The sequence below is a fragment of the Panulirus ornatus genome, chromosome 69 (assembly GCF_036320965.1).
Source record: "Panulirus ornatus isolate Po-2019 chromosome 69, ASM3632096v1, whole genome shotgun sequence".
In the NCBI taxonomy this organism is placed as follows: domain Eukaryota; kingdom Metazoa; phylum Arthropoda; class Malacostraca; order Decapoda; family Palinuridae; genus Panulirus; species Panulirus ornatus.
In genome coordinates this window covers 1,009,454-1,030,633 of record NC_092292.1, presented here as the reverse complement: position 1 = coordinate 1,030,633, position 21,180 = coordinate 1,009,454, and the positions used below count along the sequence as shown (strand labels likewise).

General features: G+C 41.4%; 1 protein-coding gene across 2 annotated transcripts in view; it reads right to left on the bottom strand.

The window, feature by feature from the left end:
• The window catches only part of vimar (visceral mesodermal armadillo-repeats), a 320,050-nt gene that overhangs the window by 120,077 nt on the left and 178,793 nt on the right, over positions 1 to 21,180 (bottom strand). For both annotated transcript variants that reach the window (XM_071660119.1, XM_071660118.1), the window contains exons 7-8: positions 14,825 to 14,950; positions 14,464 to 14,610 (exon numbers count right to left, since the gene is read on the bottom strand). In XM_071660119.1, coding sequence (XP_071516220.1) covers positions 14,464 to 14,610; positions 14,825 to 14,950 — 273 coding nt within the window. The remainder of the gene's footprint in view (positions 1 to 14,463; positions 14,611 to 14,824; positions 14,951 to 21,180) is intronic.

Below are 21,180 nucleotides of genomic sequence, written 5' to 3'. Positions count from 1 at the left end.
GGGCCAAAAACACCCTATAACTGCCACCTTTTCTTAAACACAAATTTAACAAAAACCCTTTAAAATACTCACTCCATCTCCTTCTCACATCACCACTACTTGTTATCACCTCACCATTAGCCCCCTTCACTGAAGTTCCCATTTGTTCCCTTGTCTTACGCACTTTATCTACCTCCTTCCAAAACATCTTTTTATTCTCCCTAAAATTTAATGATACTCTCTCACCCCAACTCTCATTTGCCCTCTTTTTCACCTCTTGCACCTTTCTCTTGACCTCCTTCCTCTTTCTTTTATACATCTCCCACTCATTTGCATTATTTCCCTCCAAAAATCATCCAAATGCCTCTCTCTTCTCTTTCACTAATAATCTTACTTCTTCATCCCACCACTCACTACCCTTTCTAATCTGCCCACCTCCCACGCTTCTCATGCCACAAGCATCTTTTGCGCAATCCATCACTGATTCCCTAAATACATCCCATTCCTCCCCCACTCCCCTTACTTCCATTGTTCTCACCTTTTTCCATTCTGTACTCAGTCTCTCCTGGTACTTCCTCACACAAGTCTCCTTCCCAAGCTCACTTACTCTCACCACTCTCTTCACCCCAACATTCTCTCTTCTTTTCTGAAAACCTCTTCAAATCTTCACCTTCGCCTCCACAAGATAATGATCAGACATCCCTCCACTTGCACCTCTCAGCACATTAACATCCAAAAGTCTCTCTTTTGCGCGCCTATCAATTAACACGTAATCCAATAACGCTCTCTGGCCATCTCTCCTACTTACATACATATACTTATGCATATCTCTCTTTTTATACCAGGTATTCCCAATCAACTGTCCTTTTTCAGCACATAAATCTACAAGCTCTTCACCATTTCCATTTACAACACTGAACACCCCATGTACACCAATCATTCCCTCAACTGCCACATTACTCACCTTTGCATTTAAATCACCCATCACTATAACCTGGTCTCGTGCATCAATACCACTGACACACTCATTCAGCTGCTCCCAAAACACTTGCCTCTCATGATCTTTCTTCTCATGCCCAGGTGCATATGCACCAATAATCACCCATCTCTCTCCATCCACTTTCAGTTTTACCCATATCAATCTAGAGTTTACTTTCTTACACTCTATCACATACTCCCACCACTCCTGTTGCAGTAGTTGTGCTACTCCTTCCCTTGCTCTTGTCCTCTCACTAACCCCTGACTTTACTCCCAAGACATTCCCAAACCACTCTTCCCCTTTACCCTTGAGCTTCATTTCACTCAGAGCCAAAACATCCAGGTTCCTTTTCTGAAACATACTACCTATCTCTCCTTTTTTCTCATCTTGGTTACATCCACACACATTTAGACAACCCAATCTGAGCCTTCGAGGAGGATGAGCACTCCCCGCATGACTCCTTCTTCTGTTTCCTCGTTTAGAAAGTTAAAATACAAGGAGGGGAGGGTTTCTAGCCTCCTGCTCCCGTCCCCTTTAGTTGCCTTCTACGACACGTGAGGAATATCGTATAAGCTATACATAAATTAAGCATGTTGTCATTTGTGTTACAGGAACTTACTTTTATGGTATTTACATGTTAAGTAAGGATTGTACCTAATATGTCGGTGCTATTTTATTTTATAAACTCTCTGGAGACATTAAACAAGAACACTGATGACAGTGACAACAGGGATTGTTGTCATTTGTGTTACAGGAACTTACTTTTATGGTATTTACATGTTAAGTAAGGATTGTACCTAATATGTCGGTGCTATTTTATTTTATAAACTCTCTGGAGACATTAAACAAGAACACTGATGACAGTGACAACCAGGGATGCCAACAGGTAATTTTCACTACCAATTGGTAAAAATTTGGTAATAAAGAAACAGTTTGGTAATGAAAAATTGTGAACTGTAATTTTGGTAATGGGAAAACCAAATTTGGTAATAGTAAAACCTGGTATGCTAGAATTATAGCTTCCATTTCTCCGTATTCTCTAGTTTCTAGATTCATCACACTCAATTATATCCGATACTAGCGACATACAAGGAACAGGGGAGAGTAGTACATTCAGACAGAGAAACCAAAATGCCAAGACTGCTGTACAAGACACATTCATTTTCTTCTGCATGAGCTGAGGTTTGCCTGGCTGACAATATTTACACTTTAACATTTTCTGACAAATCTTTTTAAGAATTGTGGATCAAATTTAACACTTACTCCCTCTGTAGTTTGTGTCTAAAGTTAATGTAACTGAAAATATGCCAAATTTATTCCACATTTACATGTTAAAATCATTAAAACTTCTAGATATTTTGTGATGCTAAACCTATATAGCTAAAACTATGTATATAAACATATATCCCTCAACCCTACTGAACCTAATAACCTTGCTCATCCTCACATTTACTCTCACTCTCAACTTCCATCTTTCACACACTTTACCAAACTCAGTCACGAATTTCTGCAGCTTCTCACCCAAATCAGCCACCAGCACGGTATCATCAGTGAACAACAACTGGCTCACTTCCCAAGCCTTCTCATCCAAAACAGACTGCACACTTGCCCCTCTCTCCAAAATATATATTTATATTTTACCTTATAAAAGGGGAAACAGAAGAAGGAGTCATGCAGAGAGTGCTCCTCCTTTTCCAAGGTTCAGACTTGGGTGTCCAAATGTATGTGGATGTAAACAAGATTTATTCATTCATTATACATAACCGCACAGCAATGCCATCCAAATCATTCTCCCTGACCCTCTGACTTTGAACACCACCTCAACCAAAATATCTGCCACTCTATCATTAAACACATTCAACAACCTTCAATACACTCACTCCATCTCCCTCTCACTTCACCACTACTTGTTATTACCTTCCCATTTGCCCCCTTCACCGATGTTCCCATTTGTTCTCTTGTCTTACGCACTTTATTTACCTCCTTCCAAAACATCTTTTTATTCTCCCTAGAATTTAATGATAATCTCTCAACCCAACTCTTATTTACCCTCTTTTTCACCTCTTGCACCTTTCTCTTGATCTCTTGCCTCTTTCTTTTATACATCTCCCAGTCATTTGCACTATTTCCCTTCAAAAATCATCCAAATGCCTCTCTCTTCTCTTTCACTAACAATCTTACTTCTTCATTCCACCACTCACTACCATTTCTGATCTGCCCACTTCCCACCTTTCTCATGCCACATGCATCTTCTGAGCAAGCCATCATTGCTTCCCTAAATACATCCCATTCCTCCCCCAATCCCCTTATGTCATTTACTCTCACCTTTTTCCATTCTCCACTCAATCTCTCCTGGTACTTCCTTACACAAGTCTCCTTTCCAAACTCACTTACTCTCACCACTCTCTTCACCTTAATAATCTCTCTTCTCTTCTGAAAACCTCTACATATTTTCACCTTCACCTCCACAACATAATGATCAGACATCCCTCCAGTTGCACCTCAGCACATTAACATCCAAAAGTCTTTCTTTCACGTGCCTATCAATTAACACGTAATCCAATAACGCTCTCTGGCCATCTCTCCTACTTACATATGTATATTTATGTATATCTCTCTTTTCAAACCAGGTATTCCCAATCATCAGTCCTTTTTCAGCACATAAATCTACATGCTCTTAACCATTTCCATTGACAACACTGAACACCCCATGAACACCAATTACACCCTCAACCACCACATTACTCACCTTTGCATTCAAATCACCTATCACTATAACCCAGTCCATGCATCAAAGCTGCTAACACACTCACTCAGCAGCTCCCAAAACACTTGCCTCTCATGACCTATATTCTCAAGACCAGGAGCATGGGCACCAATAATCACCCATCTCTCTCCGTCCACTTTCAGTTTTACCCATATCACTCTAGAGTTTACTTTCTTACACTCCATCACAGTGTGGTTTTAGAAGTGGTGGAAGATGATTGGATCAGGTGTTTGCTTTGAAGAATGTATGTGAGAAATAATTAGAAAAGCAAATGGAGTTGTATGTAGCATTTATGGATCTGAAGAAGGCATATGATGGAGTTCATAGAGATGCTCTGTGGAAGGTATTAAGAATATATGGTGTGGGAGGCAAGTTGTTAGAAGCAGTGAAAAGTTTTTATCGACGATGTAAGGCATGAGTATGAGCAGGAAGAGAGGAAAGTGACTGGTTCTCACTGAATGTCGGTTTGCGGCAGGGGTGCATGATGTCTCCATGGTTGTTTAGTTTGTTTATGGATGAGGTTGTCAGGGAGGTGAATGCAAGAGTTTTGGAAGTATGCAGTCTGTTGTGGATGAGAGCTTGGGAAGTGAGTCAGTTGTTGTTTACTGATGATACAGTGCTGGTGGCTGATTCGGGTGAGAAACCGCAGAAGCTGGTGACCGAGTTTGGTAAAGTGTGTGACAGAAGAAAGTTAAGAGTAAATGTGAATAAGAGCAAGGTTATTAGGTTCAGTAGGCTTGAGGGACAAGTCAATTGGGAGGTAAGTTTGAATGGAGAAAAACTGGAGGAAGTGAAGTGTTTTAGATATCTGGGAGTGGATTTGGCAGCGGATGGAACCATGGAAGGTGAAGTGAGTCACAGCGGGGATGAGGGGGCGAAAGTTCTCGGAGCGTTGAAAAATGTGTGGAAGGCGAGAACATGATCTCGGAAAGCAAAAATAGGGTAAGTTTCAAGGAATAGTGGTTCCAACAATGTTATATGGTTGTGAGGCATGGGCTATAGATAGAGTTGTGCGGAGGAGAGTGGATGTGTTGGAAATGAGATGTTTGAGGACAATATATGGTGTGAGGTGGTTTGATCAAGTAAGTAATGAAAGGGTAAGAGAGATGTGTGGTAATAAAAAGAGTGTGGCTGAGAGAGCAGAAGAGGGTGTTTTGAAATCGTTTGGTCACTTGGAGAGAATGAGTGAGGAAAGATTGACCAAGAGGATATATGTGTCAGAGGTGGAGGGAACGAGAAGTGGGAGACCAAATTGGAGGTGGAAAGATAGAGTGAGAAAGATTTTGAGGAATCGGGGCCTGAACATGCAGGAGGGTGAAAGGCGTACAAGGAATAGAGTGAATTGGAACGATATGGTATACTGGGGTCGACGTGCTGTCAGTGGATTGAACCTGGGCATGTGAAGCATCTGGGGTAAGCCATGGAAAGTTTTGTGGGGCCTGGATGTGGAAAGGGAGCTGTGGTTTTGGTGCATTATACATGACAGCTAGAGACTTAGTGTGAATGAATGTGGCCTTTGTTGTCCTTTCCTAGTGCTATATATACATAATTTGATGTATTTAGGGTAGCAGCGAAGACTTGTGCACAAGATGCTTGTGGCATGAGAAAGATGGGAGTAGTGCACATTAGAAAGGAGAGTGAGTGGTGGGATGAAGTAAGATTGTTAGTGAAAGAGAAGAGAGAGGCATTTAACAATTTTTCAGGCAAGTAGTGCAAATAACTTGGCGATGTATAAGAGAAAGCAGCAGGAGGTCAAGAGAAAGATGGAAGAGGTCAAAAAAAGAGCAAATGAGAGTGAGGTTGACAGAGGGTCATTAAATTTTAGGGAGAATAAAAAGATGTTTCGGAAAAAGTTAAATAAAGGTAAATAAAGTGCAATTGTCTTGGACAATTGCATTTTTACCAAATGGCATCATAGCTTCGTCTCTTCGATGTATATCAGCTGACTTACATTTCTCTCTTGTGTCTCCCCTGATGATGTGATTATTACACATAAGTGCACTTGGGAACTTATCGTGTTTCATTTTCCCCTGGACTCATAGAAATATATACACATACACACGTACATATTCATACTTGCTGCCCTCATCCATTCCCGTCACCACCCCGCCACACATGAAATGGCACCCCCTCCCCCCACGCACCCTCGAGGCAGCACTAGGAAAAGACAACAAAGGCCACATTCATTCACATTCAGTTTCTAGCTGTCATGTATAATGCACCAAAACCACAGCTCCCTTTCCATATCTAAGCCAGCCCAACAAAACTTTCCAAGGTTTACCCTAGACGCTTCACATGTCCTGGTTCAATCAACTGACAGCAAATCGACCCCAGTATACCACATCGTTTCAATTCACTCTATTCCTTGCGCGCCTTTCATCCTCATGTATGTTCAGGCCCCAATTGCTCAAAATCTTTTTCACTCCATCCTTCCACCTCCAATTTGGTCTCCCACTTTTCATTCCCTCCACCTCTGACACGTATATCCTCCTTGTCCATCTTTCCTCACTCATTCTCTCCATGTGACCAAACCATTTCAATACACCTTCTTCTGCTCTCTCAACCACAATCTTTTTATTACCACATATCTCTCTTACCTTTTCAATACTTACTCAATCAAACCACCTCACACCACGTATTGTCCTCAAACATCTCATTTCCAACAAATCCACCTTCCTCCACACAACCCTATCTAAAGCCCATGCCTTGCAACCATGTATGGGTATGTAAACCATGTATAAGTATGTTGTATATGTGTGTGTGTGTGTGTGTGTGTGTGTGTGTGTGTGTGTGTGTGTGTGTGTGTGTGTGTGTGTGTGTGTGTGTGTGTGAGCATTCATATATATACATGTGTATGTGAGTGGGTTGGCCATTCTTTCGTTTGTTTCCTTGCGCTACCTCGCTGATGCGGAAAACAGCATCTAAGCATGATAGAATAAACATATAGATATATATTTTCTATTATCATTATTATCATACTTAATCGCTGTCTTCCACATTAGGAAGGTAACACAAGGAAGAATGGCCCAACCCACCCACATACACATGCTTATACTTAAACACACACACACGCACATATACATACCCATATATTTCAACGTGGATCATAGGGTGGGGGAGGGGGCGAAAATTCTGGGAGCCTTGAAGAATGTGTGGAAGTCGAGAACATTATCTCGGAAAGCAAAAATGGGTATGTTTGAAGGAATAGTGGTTCCAGCAATGTTGTATGGTTGCGAGGCGTGGGCTATGGATAGAGTTGTGCGCAGGAGGATGGGTGTGCTGGAAATGAGATGTTTGAGGACAATGAGTGGTGTGAGGTGGTTTGATCGAGTAAGTAACGTAAGGGTAAGAGAAATGTGTGGAAATAAAAAGAGCGTGGTTGAGAGAGCACAAGAGGGTGTTTTGAAATGGTTTGGGCACATGGAGAGAATGAGTGAGGAAAGATTGACCAAGAGGATATATGTGTCGGAGGTATAGGGAACGAGGAGAAGTGGGAGACCAAATTGGAGGTGGAAAGATGGAGTGAAAAAGATTTTGTGTGATCGGGGCCTGAACATGCAGGAGGGTGAAAGGAGGGCAAGGAATAGAGTGAATTCGATCGATGTGGTATACCGGGGTTGACGTGCTGTCAGTGGATTGAATCAGGGCATGTGAAGCGTTTGGGGTAAACCATGGAAAGCTGTGTAGGTATGTATATTTGCGTGTGTGGACGTATGTATATACATGTGTATGGGGGTGGGTTGGGCCATTTCTTTCGTCTGTTTCCTTGCGCTACCTCGCAAACGCGGGAGACAGCGACAAAGCAAAAAAAAAATAAATAAATACATATACACAGTGGAAAGGATCACAATTTTGCATGTGATCAAGTATATTTCTATGAGATTATTATGCTCAAAAATTTGGTATGGCAATGGGTAACCCTCTTTCACCTATACTAGGTAATCTTTATATGTAATTCTTTAAAAAATTTACTAAAGGATATCTTACCTTCTAATGCAATTTGGTTTAGGTATGTAGATGATGTTCTTTGTGTTTGGCCAACAAATGAAAATCTACAAACATTTCTCCCCTTACTTAACAATTCATTACCTTCCATCAAATCTACTGTACAAAATGAAAATAATGGTATGCTACCATTTTTAGATTGCATGATCCATAGGCAAGGAAACAACTTTAAGTTTAACATATACAGAAAACCTAACAATGTATGCTCATATATCCATTATTACTCATCTCAACATGACAGAGCTAAATTATCATCATTTCAATCTATGTTCCTAAGAACATCACGTATTCGCAGTCCAGAGTATATTGATGATGAGTTTGAGAAGATATATTCTATTGGGGGGTGAAGGTTCTTGGAGCACTGAAGAATATGTGAAAGGCCAGAACGTTATCTCGGAGAGCAAAAATGGGTGTGTTTGATGGAATAGTGGTTCCAACAATGTTACATGGTTACAAGGCATAGGCTATAGATAAGGTTGTGCAGAGGAGGGTGGATGTGTTGGAAATGAGATGTTTGAAGACAATATGAGGTGTGAGGTGGTTTGATCAAGTAAGTCATGAAAGGGCAAGAGAGATGTGGGGTAATAAAAAGAGTGTGGTTGAGAGAGCAGAATAGGGTGTATTGAAATGGTTTGGTCACATGGAGAGAATAAGTGAAGAGAGATTGACAAAAAAGATATCTGTGTCAGAGGTGGAGGGAACGAGGAGAAGTGGGAGACCAAATTGGAGGTGGAAGGATGGAGTGAAAAAGATTTTGAGCAATCAGGGCCTGAACATACAGGAGGGTGAAAGGCATGCAAGGAATAGAATGAATTGGAACAATGTGGTATACCAGGGTCAATGCGCTGTCAATGGATTGAACCAGGGCATGTGAAGCATCAGGGGTTAACCATGGGGCCTAGATGTGGAAAGGGAGCTGTTGTTTCGGTGCATTACACATGACAACTAGAGACTGAGTGTGAAGAGTGTGAACGAATGTGGCTTCTGTTGTCTTTTCCTAGCGCTACCTTGCACGCCCAGGGGAGGGGGGTGCCATTTCATGTGTGGCGGGTTAGCGACGCGAATAAATGAAGGCAGCAAGTATGAATGTGTACATGTGTATATGTCTGTGTATGTATATGTATGTATATGTTGAAATGTATAGGTATGTATATGTGCATGTAAGGGCGTGTATGTATATGCATGTGTATGTGGGTGGGTTTGGCCATTCTTTCGTCTGTTTTCTTGCACTACCTCGCTAATGCGGGAGACAGCAATAAAGTATGATAAATAGAGTCAATAAGTATATAAAAAATACAACAGAATACCAAAAGAACTTTACCTATGCAAAGGTCATGGTCCTAATGAAATTTCATCTCATGAGCTAAATAGGTATGCAGATACTCCTGACAGACCACTCAAATTACTGTTCAAGATGTTGGTGGAAAGAGGCATAGCGCCATGGAAATGGAAAAAGGGCAAACATCATACCTTATATAAGAAAGGAGACCAGTAATAGGGGTTGAACTACATATTGGTCTCTGATAAATGTGGTGTGTACAGTTCAGTAAATGAATATTAAAAAGCAAAGGGCTGACTTTCTGTGAAGGAAGAATTTCTTTAGTAGTATCAGGAAAAGCAAGGGATGAGAAGTTCCCCATGTAAAGTTTTACAAGATAGTGAGCTCAGTCCTGGACAAAAGAGAAGGCTGAGTGGAGTGTCTCTATCAAGTTTGCTACAAAGCAATGACATTGTACCATACAGGAGATTGATTAAGAAGCTGGATCACTAAGCAGGAATAGGGGGGAACTGCTATGTGTGTGTTGAGAGAGAGAGAGAGAGAGAGAGAGAGAGAGAGAGAGAGAGAGAGAGAGAGAGAGAGAGAGAGAGAGAGAGAGAGAGAGAGAGAGAGAGAGAGAGAGAGAGAGAGAGAGAGAGAGAGAGAGAGAGAGAGAGAGAGAGAGAGAGAGAGAGAGAGAGAGAGAGAGAGAGAGAGAGAGAGAGAGAGAGAGAGAGAGAGAGAGAGAGAGAGAGAGAGAGAGAGAGAGAGAGAGAGAGAGAGAGAGAGAGAGAGAGAGAGAGAGAGAGAGAGAGAGAGAGAGAGAGAGAGAGAGAGAGAGAGAGAGAGAGAGAGAGAGAGAGAGAGAGAGAGAGAGAGAGAGAGAGAGAGAGAGAGAGAGAGAGAGAGAGAGAGAGAGAGAGAGAGAGAGAGAGAGAGAGAGAGAGAGAGAGAGAGAGAGAGAGAGAGAGAGAGAGGAGAGAGAGAGAGAGAGAGAGAGAGAGAGAGAGAGAGAGAGAGAGAGAGAGAGAGAGAGAGAGAGAGAGAGAGAGAGAGAGAGAGAGAGAGAGAGAGAGAGAGAGAGAGAGAGAGAGAGAGAGAGAGAGAGAGAGAGAGAGAGAGAGAGAGAGAGAGAGAGAGAGAGAGAGAGAGAGAGAGAGAGAGAGAGAGAGAGAGAGAGAGAGAGAGAGAGAGAGAGAGAGAGAGAGAGAGAGAGAGAGAGAGAGAGAGAGAGAGAGAGAGAGAGAGAGAGAGAGAGAGAGAGAGAGAGAGAGAGAGAGAGAGAGAGAGAGAGAGAGAGAGAGACCTTTTCCAATTGGATTGTGGTGACGAGCGGAGTGCCACAAGGTTTGGTTCTGGGATCATTATCTATATCAATGACTTGCCTTAAAGTATGGAATCCTACCTGAATTTAGTTGCAGATGATGCAAAGGTCATGAAGGTAGCGAAAGGCGAGGCTGATTGCATCAGCTTACAAGGGGACCTAAACAGACTCCATCTTTGGTCTGAACTGTGGTTGATGAAATTCAACCTGAGAGCAAATGTAAGGTAATGAGGATGGGACAAAGTGAATGTCGGACTCAATAAGACATTTACCTGGCAGGAAATAAGCCTCAGAATTCTGTTTGCAAGAGGAACTAGGGAGTAAACATCGTCCCTAACCTGTCACCAGAGTCCCATATTAGGAAAAAAGTTGAGACAAATTGTCTGCTGGCAAATATTCAAACAGCTTTCAAGTTTAGGCATAAAGAAATATTCAGCAAGCTATTCACATTTTTCATAAGACCAAAATTAGAATATGCCTCTCAGGTTTGGTTACCATACCTAAAGAAGTACAAAAAACTCACAAGGTCCAAAGAAGGGCATTAAAGATGATACCACAATTAAGACAGCTAAGATATGGGGAAAGGCTGGAGGCTTTAAATTTACTCATCTTGGAAGAGAAAAGACTGATGGGTGACCTGATTACAACCTTCAAGTTTTTAAAAGAGATCAATAACATGGACAAAGGACAGTTCTTTTAGAAATGAGAGGATAACACAACCAGAGAACATAACATGAAATTAAGTAAGAAACTTGTGAATAAGGCTGTAAAGAAATACTTTTATAGCATAAGATTGGTGGATAAATGGAACAGACTAACTAAGGACAAGGTTAAAGCATACAGCATACATAAATTCAAGAGGTTGTATGACAGTAGAGACTGCTCTAGAAATGGGGACCCACTAGCATAAAATTCCCTCCCCATACAGTATAAATAGGTGAACATAAAAATGCCTCATCTGTTCACAACCATTCTCTAAATGTCACACGTCATGCATTGAAACTACAGCCCTACTATTCATGACCAGGCCTCAACGACCTTTCTGTAGTTTCCCCTATCTGCTTCATATGCCCTGTTTCAGTCCACTGACAGTACACCTATCTATCTATATCTCTGATGCCATTCCCTCCAGGAACTCACTTAAAGAAGGTGGCCATGGCAAAAGTCTCCACTTCTCTCTGTCCTTATATGCCTCCCTCACATACACTATTCCATACATTCTTCCACCATTTCTCTCCTTCCATAACTCTTTCACTCTATTTCCCAAACTCACAGGTGGTCTTCCTCTCACCTCAACCCCTTTAATTGTACTATCATACATATTCCTTGCGGACTACCTGCCTTACATTCTTTCCAAATGTCAAAACCATCTCAAAGTATTACATTTCACCCACAATACCACTCCACAATTCATTCCCTTTGCATTCCAAGCATAGAGCACATCTCTCATATACCCCCTCATTTCTTTCTTCATTCCATCTAGTCATAACAAATGCTCCTCTCAAATAGTTCACTTCCAGATCTTGGATTCTTGACCTCTGTGCCTAATTCCAAGTCTATGTTTTGGCTGCATAGCCAGGGTAGGGAGAACTGTGCTGTCCTTTAATCCTTCCTCCCCTTCCATAATCACATCTTTACCCTTCATTATTCTACTAAGTACAGCTCTCTCCATTATGTCTCTTTCTATATCACCAAAACTTACCCAAGATAGCTCCTAATTACTTAAATTCTGTCACCTCTTCCAGTCTTTCTCCCCCCATACCTATAACACAGTTTAGTGCACTTTCTTCTTTCACTCTAGAGGGTTTTGCGAAGTCTATACTTTCACTCTGTTTCCTTTCAAACACCATTACTTTACTTTTACTCACACATACCTTGAATTGCCTACAGGCCCTACACTTATATCATAAAACACACTAAATACCTTCTGTATCACTCTCAGCAAATAAAACAGTAGCATCTGCAAACAGGTTTGTAACTACCCACCATACTTCACCACCACATTCCATCTCTACACCCCCTTTCCCTAGTTTTGCTTTCATGTCACTTCATGTCAACCCTTGTGTACCACATCACTCAAATTCACCCTATCCTATAAATGACTTTTATCTTCCAGCATGTTCAGGCTCTGAGCAATGAAAATCTTTTCACTCAATCTTGCCATCTCCAATTTGGTCTCCCCTTCTTCTAGTCCTCTCCACTTCTGACAAATCTATCCTCTTTCTCTTTATCAAACTCGTCACTTATTCTCTTTCCATGTCCAAGCCATTTCAGCACATCCTCTTCAGCTCTCTCAACCACACTCTTCTTATTATCATTTCTCTCTCAAACCCCATCATTACTTACTTGATTAACCCTCCTCAAACCACATATCATACTAAAACATATCATATCCAACACATCCACCCTCTTCCATTTATCATCATCTATTGTCCATGCTTCACACCCACATAGCAACGTTGTGACTACTGTGCCTTCAAACATACCCATTTTCACAAAGATAACAACCTATCTTTCCACACATTCCTTAATTCTCCCAAAACATTCACCCCCTCAACCACCCAATGACTCACCTTTGCTCCCATGGTTCCATTCGCTGCTACATCTACTTTTAGGTATTTAAATCACTTCACTTCTTCCAATCTTTCTCTGTTCAAACTTACACCACAACTATGACTTTCTACATTTTCTGATGCCTTCTAAACACTTTCAAAAGAAACAGAAATACTCTATAATCAATACTTGTTTTGTTAAAATCACCGCTGCATTTTCCCTAGGTTACTAATCATTCTTTTTACCCTAAGTTACTAATCATTCTTTTCATTCATATACAGGTTGTTCCATTCATCCTATAACCATGTAAATGCTTATTTGGATGAGTCCCAGTCAACACAAATGTAAAAATGTTTAATTATTCACCAATTCATGCAAATTCACTTGGAAGAATTTTTTTCTTCCTGATGTCTTCTCTTTTAACTTACATAAAAATTTACATTACTCTTGCACCTGCTCACTGGAGCTTGAAATGGGGCCACCAAGATCTTATAAATTCCCTGAGTTATGCTGCCTTTCAGTGAGATCACATTTTCAGGTAAGCTATCTTGACATAATCCTAAAAGAAAATGGACAACATTCTCCTAACAAGCCAATTTATCAATAAGATGGCATTTCATGGTTACCATATTCACCCAGTCTAAATGCCCATGATTTCTTCTTGATGAGGTACCTTATGAATAACATGTACTACAACATTCATGAAAATATGAACCAACAGAAGATACTCAGTAGTTCAGTGTTTACTTTCCTCTCCTGGAATCCCCTTCCGAGGGCCTCCTGCAGCACTTACCTTACCCTCCTTCTATCCTTGACACAGCTCCTACAGCACTCAGGAAGCCAGTCATGTTCACAAGGTAGAATCACAAGTCACAAAGTGTGGAGATACTGTGTATGTGTCTATGTGCAGGAGTGCAGGGCAAGTGAGTTGAAAGTATTTAGTGTCTTCATTGCGATTGTTGCACCATAGGTATCAGCATTTGTAATGTTTTAAGGAAAGGGTGGTGTCTACAGCACTGATGAGAAAGCGTATCTTGTATATGTCTGGTGAGGGTGGTTTCAGTTGGCTATGTATCTGGTAGGGTGGAACTCATGAAGCAGGACAGCAGGTCATGAAGCATAATGAAGTTTTGTGTATGCCTCTGTGAGGTGAGTGCCAGACAACAGAAGAGTTAGCGTTCCATGTCCTCAATTTGAAAGTTGTATTTTGGGCAAGAAGGGCCAGTCCTGTGATAATGTTTAATAATCTTTTCCCTGTTAATCAGCATGACTTAATGAATAAACAGCTAAAAACTTTTCCAATCATACGAATTACTTTCATATTAGTGAGCATATACACAGTCTCAAGAAAAATGGAAAACCCCAGTTTTCTTATATTGAATTCCTACACTAATTTTCTTATTACACCAAAGTCACAGCAAATGATTAACATCACCCTAATTCTGGCAAGCGTTGCTTTCTTATTCACACATTCTTGCGTATTTTTTGTTGACATATCATCAGGAATAACCAATTTTATTGCAGTTTTGGATGAATAATGATCTAAGCTTCCTCCACATTTCAGGAGTGCTGAAATACAGAGAGTGAACTCCACTTACCTCCCACTAGAATAAGGACTATGAGATCAGTGGCAGTCTTGATTATGGGTGGTGAAAGGTCACAACTGGGGTTGTCTCGGTGACGCCTTACCACTTCCATCACTGCTTCACACACACCCCCTTGAGCAACCTGAGTCTTTACACATTCTGGAAAATTCATAAACAATGGGCAAACATCAATACCTTATGTCCAGTCAATAATATACGTAAGAGAAAAAGGAAAGTAACATCAAACCAATACACTTCAAGAATATGACCCCTTTGCAATGATCATGACTCAAAGCTTTTCAAACACAAGAAATTTTGCCTTTAAAATTTAGCAAGCACATGATACATGCTATACAAAGAATTATGTTGCTACCTGTCTCAGCCAAGTTGGTAACAAGTTCTAGGCATGTTTCTGTAACTTCAGGTGACTCATTTATTCTTAGAACACACACCAACTGTGGAGTGATGTCTTTCGACACCACTAACCCTCGTCCTACTTCTGCAAGAAAAATAAATCTGGTTTTAGATATGAATTTTAAGGTGTGATTAAGAACACAAGTGAAGAAGAGTCTGCATCAAAGATGTCTGATCTTAGGCTATTGATGGACAGGTGATGAGGGAGGTAAATATGGGTGATTTTTAGCAAAGAAGTGGCTCTTTAGTATGTTGTGGTAGGGAGGAGCATTGGGAGGTGAATAAGTTGTAGTTTCCAGATGACACAGCTCTGGTGGTAGACTCTAGAAAGTCTGCGAGATAATGACAGTTTTGAATACTGTATGAAATAAGAAAGATGAGAAAACGTGAAAAAATATGATAACAAGGTGCAGAGGGAGATGAGATATGATTATTTGAGTGCAAGTTTCAATGGGGTGGATATGAAAGAAATGGGTTGCTTTAAGTGCCCAGGAGTGGACAAAGCAGAAATGGAACTACAGAGAGTTAAAGTGAATGACTGGGTGGAAGATGGTTTTAAGGTCCTACATGCAGTAAGGAGCAAGACGGAGGGAAAGTTAATGTCTTTAATGGCAAAGACTGATATGTCTGAAAGTATATTAGTCCACACAGTGTCTTGAGCCTTAACTGTATTAGGGGAAATACACCTAATGTCGCAGGAAGAGTGCACTGTTGGATGGTGTTAAAGCCTTCTAAAGAGGAGCAAATGTATGTGTTAGGGAGAAACTGTTGGATTGTATGAAAGCCTTCTATAGAGGAGCAAATGTATGTGTTAGGGGGAAACTGTTGGATTGTATAAAAGCCTTCTACAGAGGAGCAAATGCAAGTGTAAGAGTGGATGGTGAGCTGAGCAAAAGTTTTGGGATACATGTAGATGCAAGGCGGGGCTGTATGATTTTCCCTTGGCTTTTTAATATATATACATATGGATGGAGTGTGGCAGTGACATGTGGTGGCAAGTGGCAAGCCTGTTTGTGTATGATACTGTGTTGCTTGCAAAGAGTGAAGAGGAGCTGCAGAAGGTTGTAAGCATATTTCATAATGTGTGTAAGCAAAGGAATTTGAAGGTAAATGCAAGTAAAAGTAATGGAGTCTGAAAGGAAATGGAGTGAAAGTATAATTTTGTGAAACCATATAGAGTGAAAAGAGAAAGCGTACTAAATTGTGCAGTGAATATGGGGGAAAAAGGCTGAAAGAAGTGAGGGAATTGGAAGGAGATAAGGGAGAGAGCAGCACAGGGTAGAAGAGTCATTGGGTCCCTTAACAAAAGAATGAAGGGTAGAGATGTAAGTATGGAAGTGAAGAAGGATTAAGAGAGCATAGTTCTCCCAACCCTGATCTATGCAGCCAAAACATGGATGTGGAATGAGGCACAGAAGTCAAGAATCCAAGATGTGGAAATAAGCTATTTGAGAAGAGCATGCAGTGTGACTAGATGGAATGAGGAAAGAAATGAAAGAGTGTATGAGAGATGTGCTATGGCAAGGAATGTGAAGGGAATGAATTGTGGAGTGGTAGAATGAGTAAAACATAAGACTTTGAGGTGGTTTGGGCATGTGGAAAAAATGTAAGCTGGAAGTTTACAAGGAGACTTTATGACAGTACAATTAAAGGGGTTGGTGTGAGAGGAAGACCACCTATGACATGGGAAAACAGGGTGGAGGAAAATTCGTGGGAGAGAAACAGAGGAAGAATGTGTGGAATGATGTATGCAAGGGAGGCATGTAAGGACAGGGATAATTGGAGACTCTTGTGCTGTGGACACCCCTTGATGTGAATTCCTGCAGAGAATGGGCATCAGAGATTTATTCATTTATTTTATTTATTTTGCTTTGTCGCTGTCTCCCGCGTTTGCGAGGTAGCGCAAGGAAACAGACAAAAGAAATGGCCCAACCCACCCCCATACACATGTACATACATACACGTCCACACACGCAAATATACATACCTATACATTTCAATGTACACATATATATACACACACAGACATATACATATATACACATGTACATAATTCATACTGTCTGCCTTTATTTATTCCCATCGCCACCTCGCCACACATGGAATAACATCCCCCTCCCCCCTCATGTGTGCGAGGTAGCGCTAGGAAAAGACAACAAAGGCCCCATTCGTTCACACTCAGTCTCTAGCTGTCATGTAATAATGCCCAAAACCACAGCTCCCTTTCCACATCCAGGCCCCACAGAACTTTTCATGGTTTACCCCAGACGCTTCACATGCCCTAATTCAATCCACTGACAGCATGTCGACCCCGGTATACCACATCGATCTAATTCACTCTTTTCCTTGCCCGCCTTTCACCCTCCTGCATGTTCAGGCCCCAATCACTCAAAATCTTTTTCACTCCATCTTTCCACCTCCAATTTGGTCTCCCTCTTCTCCTCGTTCCCTCCACCTCCGACACATATATTCTCTTGGTCAATCTTTCCTCACTCATTCTCTCCATGTACCCAAACCATTTCAAAACACCCTCTTCTGCTCTCTCAACCACACTCTTTTTATTTCCACACATCTCTCTTACCCTTACATTACTTACTCGATCAAACCACCTCACACCACATATTGTCCTCAAACATCTCATTTCCAGCACATCCACCCTCCTGCGCACAACTCTATCCATAGCCCACACCTCGCAACCATACAACATTGTTGGAACCACTATTCCTTCAAACATACCCATTCTTGCTCTCTGAGATAATGTTCTCGACTTCCAAACATTCTTCAAAGCTCCCAGGATTTTCGCCCCCTCCCCCACCCTATGATTCACTTCCACTTCCATGGTTCCATCTGCTGCCAAATCCACTCCCAGATATCTAAAACACTTTACTTCCTCCACTTTTTCTCCATTCAAACTTACCTCCCAATTGACTTGACCCTCAACGCTGCTGTACCTAATAACCTTGCTCTTATTCACACTTACTCTTAACTTTCTTCTTTCACACACTTTACCAAACTCAGTCACCAGCTTCTGCAGTTTCTCACATGAATCAGCCACCAGCGCTGTATCATCAACGAACAACAACTGACTCACTTCCCAAGCTCTCTCATCACCAACAGGCTGCATACTTGCCCCTCTTTCCGAAACTCTTGCATTCACCTCCCTAACAACCCCATCCATACACAAATTAAACAACCATGGAGACATCACACACCCCTGCCGCAAACCTACACTCACTGAGATACACTCATCAGAGATACAGATAGAATTCTACTGTGGATCATTTCTTTAAAGAGTTTCAATAAATAACTAAATAATGGTTTATTGGATTTAGGCAGCCATTCAGGTGAAAATCTATCTATCTATCTATCTATCTATCTATCTATCTATCTGTATCTCTCATACTTGCACCCACTGGGAACTCCCTCAACGAGGTGGTCATGGGAAAAGTCTTCATAAATGATGAAACTCTCATGCCACTTTCCTGCCTTTAGTGCCTTGCCCTTAATAGGCCACTGACAGAAGGCAATTCTAGCACAGTTTCCAGAGGCCCTTACTTAATGCTCCAACCAAAAACTTCAACTTAATGAGTCAAAATAATGTTCCAACCAACTTCTTCTTTAATACATATTACAGAACTGGGAGGTTTTAACACTGGAGGCTCCAGTCACAAACAAAAGTCCACATAGGATTACAAAAGTGAAAAAGAAAAGACAGGAGAAAACATTTAAGAATTTTGGAGTAAGTGAAAAACCTGTCTTTTAAAATGTGCCAGGTCATAGTTATTGGGAAAGACATCAACAAGCAGAGAGTTCCACAGCCACAAGGTGCAGGAAAGAAAAAGTTACCAAAATGGCCACCCTTGAGTTGCCAAATGCTTCTCAATATCATGTGACACAGCAGCCTGCTGAGTATTGTGTGGCCTACCTAGTAGTGGGGAACACAAGCAGCCAGCTCTCGGAAGCAAAGACCAGAATAATACCGATAGATGAGGGAAAGTGAGCCAACACTGCAGCATAGAGCAAAAGGGTCAAGCTTGGAAGTTAGCCTGGCACATTTTATAAGTTAGACCACTTTTGACTCAACTCTATCAAGTAAGGATGCAGAGCTAGAAGCACCCCATGTGTGAGAAAAATACCCCAAAGACAAATCAATCCTTTGTGTAAACAGAGTAACTATTCATAAGAAGAGAGATTTCGAAATCTAAATAGGCCTCCTAATTTTCTTTGGGTAGACTTAGCTGTTTCCGTAATGTGGGGTTTCCAAGAAAGAGTGATTGTTACAGTAATACCAAGGATGCTCATTGCATCAATTACAGAACCATTAAAGGACAGACAAGAGTTGTGAGGACTTTCCGATAAAAAGATGGGATGAAACTGTCTTGGAGATGATTTTTCTTCTCATGTCCAGGTGCATATGCACCAATAATCACCCATCTCTCTCCATCAACTTTCAGTTTTACCCATATTAATCTATTTTTTTTTTTTTTTTTTTTTTTGCTTTGTCGCTGTTTCCCGCGTTTGCGAGGTAGCGCAAGGGAACAGACGAAAGAAATGGCCCAACCCACCCCCATACACATGCCTTGATTCAATCCACTGACAGCACGTCAACCCCGGTATACCACATCGCTCGAATTCACTCTATTCTTTGCCCTCCTTTCACCCTCCTGCATGTTCAGGCCCCGATCACTCAAAATCTTTTTCACTCCATCTTTCCACCTCCAATTTGGTCTCCCTCTTCTCCTCGTTCCCTCCACCTCCGACACATATATCCTCTTGGTCAATCTTTCCTCAGTCATTCTCTCCGTGTGACCAAACCATTTCAAAACACCCTCTTCTGCTCTCTCAACCACGCTCTTTTTATTTCCACACATCTCTCTTACCCTTACGTTACTTACTCGATCAAACCACCTCACACCACACATTGTCCTCAAACATCTCATTTCCAGCACATCAATCCTCCTGCGCACAACTCTATCCATAGCCCACGCCTCGCAACCATACAACATTGTTGGAACCACTATTCCTTCAAACATACCCATTTTTGCTTTCAGAGATAATGTTCTCGACTTCCACACATTCTTCAAGGCTCCCAGAATTTTCGCCCCCTCCCCCACCCTATGATCCACTTCCGCTTCCATGGTTCCATCCGCTGCCAGATCCACTCCCAGATATCTAAAACACTTCACTTCCTCCAGTTTTTCTCCATTCAAACTCACCTCCCAATTGAATTGACCCTCAACCCTACTGTACCTAATAACCTTGCTCTTATTCACATTTACTCTTAACTTTCTTCTTTCACACACTTTACCAAACTCAGTCACCAGCTTCTGCAGTTTCTCACATGAATCAGCCACCAGCACTGTATCATCAGCGAACAACAACTGACTCACTTCCCAAGCTCTCTCATCCCCAACAGACTTCATACTTGCCCCTCTTTCCAAAACTCTTGCATTCACCTCCCTAACAACCCCATCCATAAACAAATTAAACAACCATGGAGACATCACACACCCCTGCCGCAAACCTACATTCACTGAGAACCAATCACTTTCCTCTCTTCCTACACGTACACATGCCTTACATCCTCGATAAAAACTTTTCACTGCTTCTAACAACTTGCCACCCACACCATATATTCTTAATACCTTCCACAGAGCATCTCTATCAACTCTATCATATGCCTTCTCCAGATCCATAAATGCTACATACAAATCCATTTGCTTTTCTAAGTATTTCTCACATACATTCTTCAAAGCAAACACCTGATCCACACATCCTCTACCACTTCTGAAACCACACTGCTCTTCCCCAATCTGATGCTCTGTACATGCCTTCACCCTCTCAATCAATATCCTCCCATATAATTTACCAGGAATACTCAACAAACTTATACCTCTGTAATTTGAGCACTCACTCTTATCCCCTTTGCCTTTGTACAATGGCACTATGCACGCATTCCGCCAATCCTCAGGCACCTCACCATGAGTCATACATACATTAAATAACCTTACCAACCAGTCAACAATACAGTCACCCCCTTTTTTAATTGATTCCACTGCAATACAATCCAAACCTGCTGCCTTGCCGGCTTTCATCTTCCGCAAAGCTTTTACTACCTCTTCTCTGTTTACCAAATCATTTTCCCTAACCCTCTCACTTTGCACACCACCTCGACCAAAACACCCTATATCTGCCACTCTATCATCAAACACATTCAACAAACCTTCAAAATACTCCCTCCATCTCCTTCTCACATCACCACTACTTGTTATCACCTCCCCATTTGCACCCTTCACTGAACTTCCCATTTGCTCC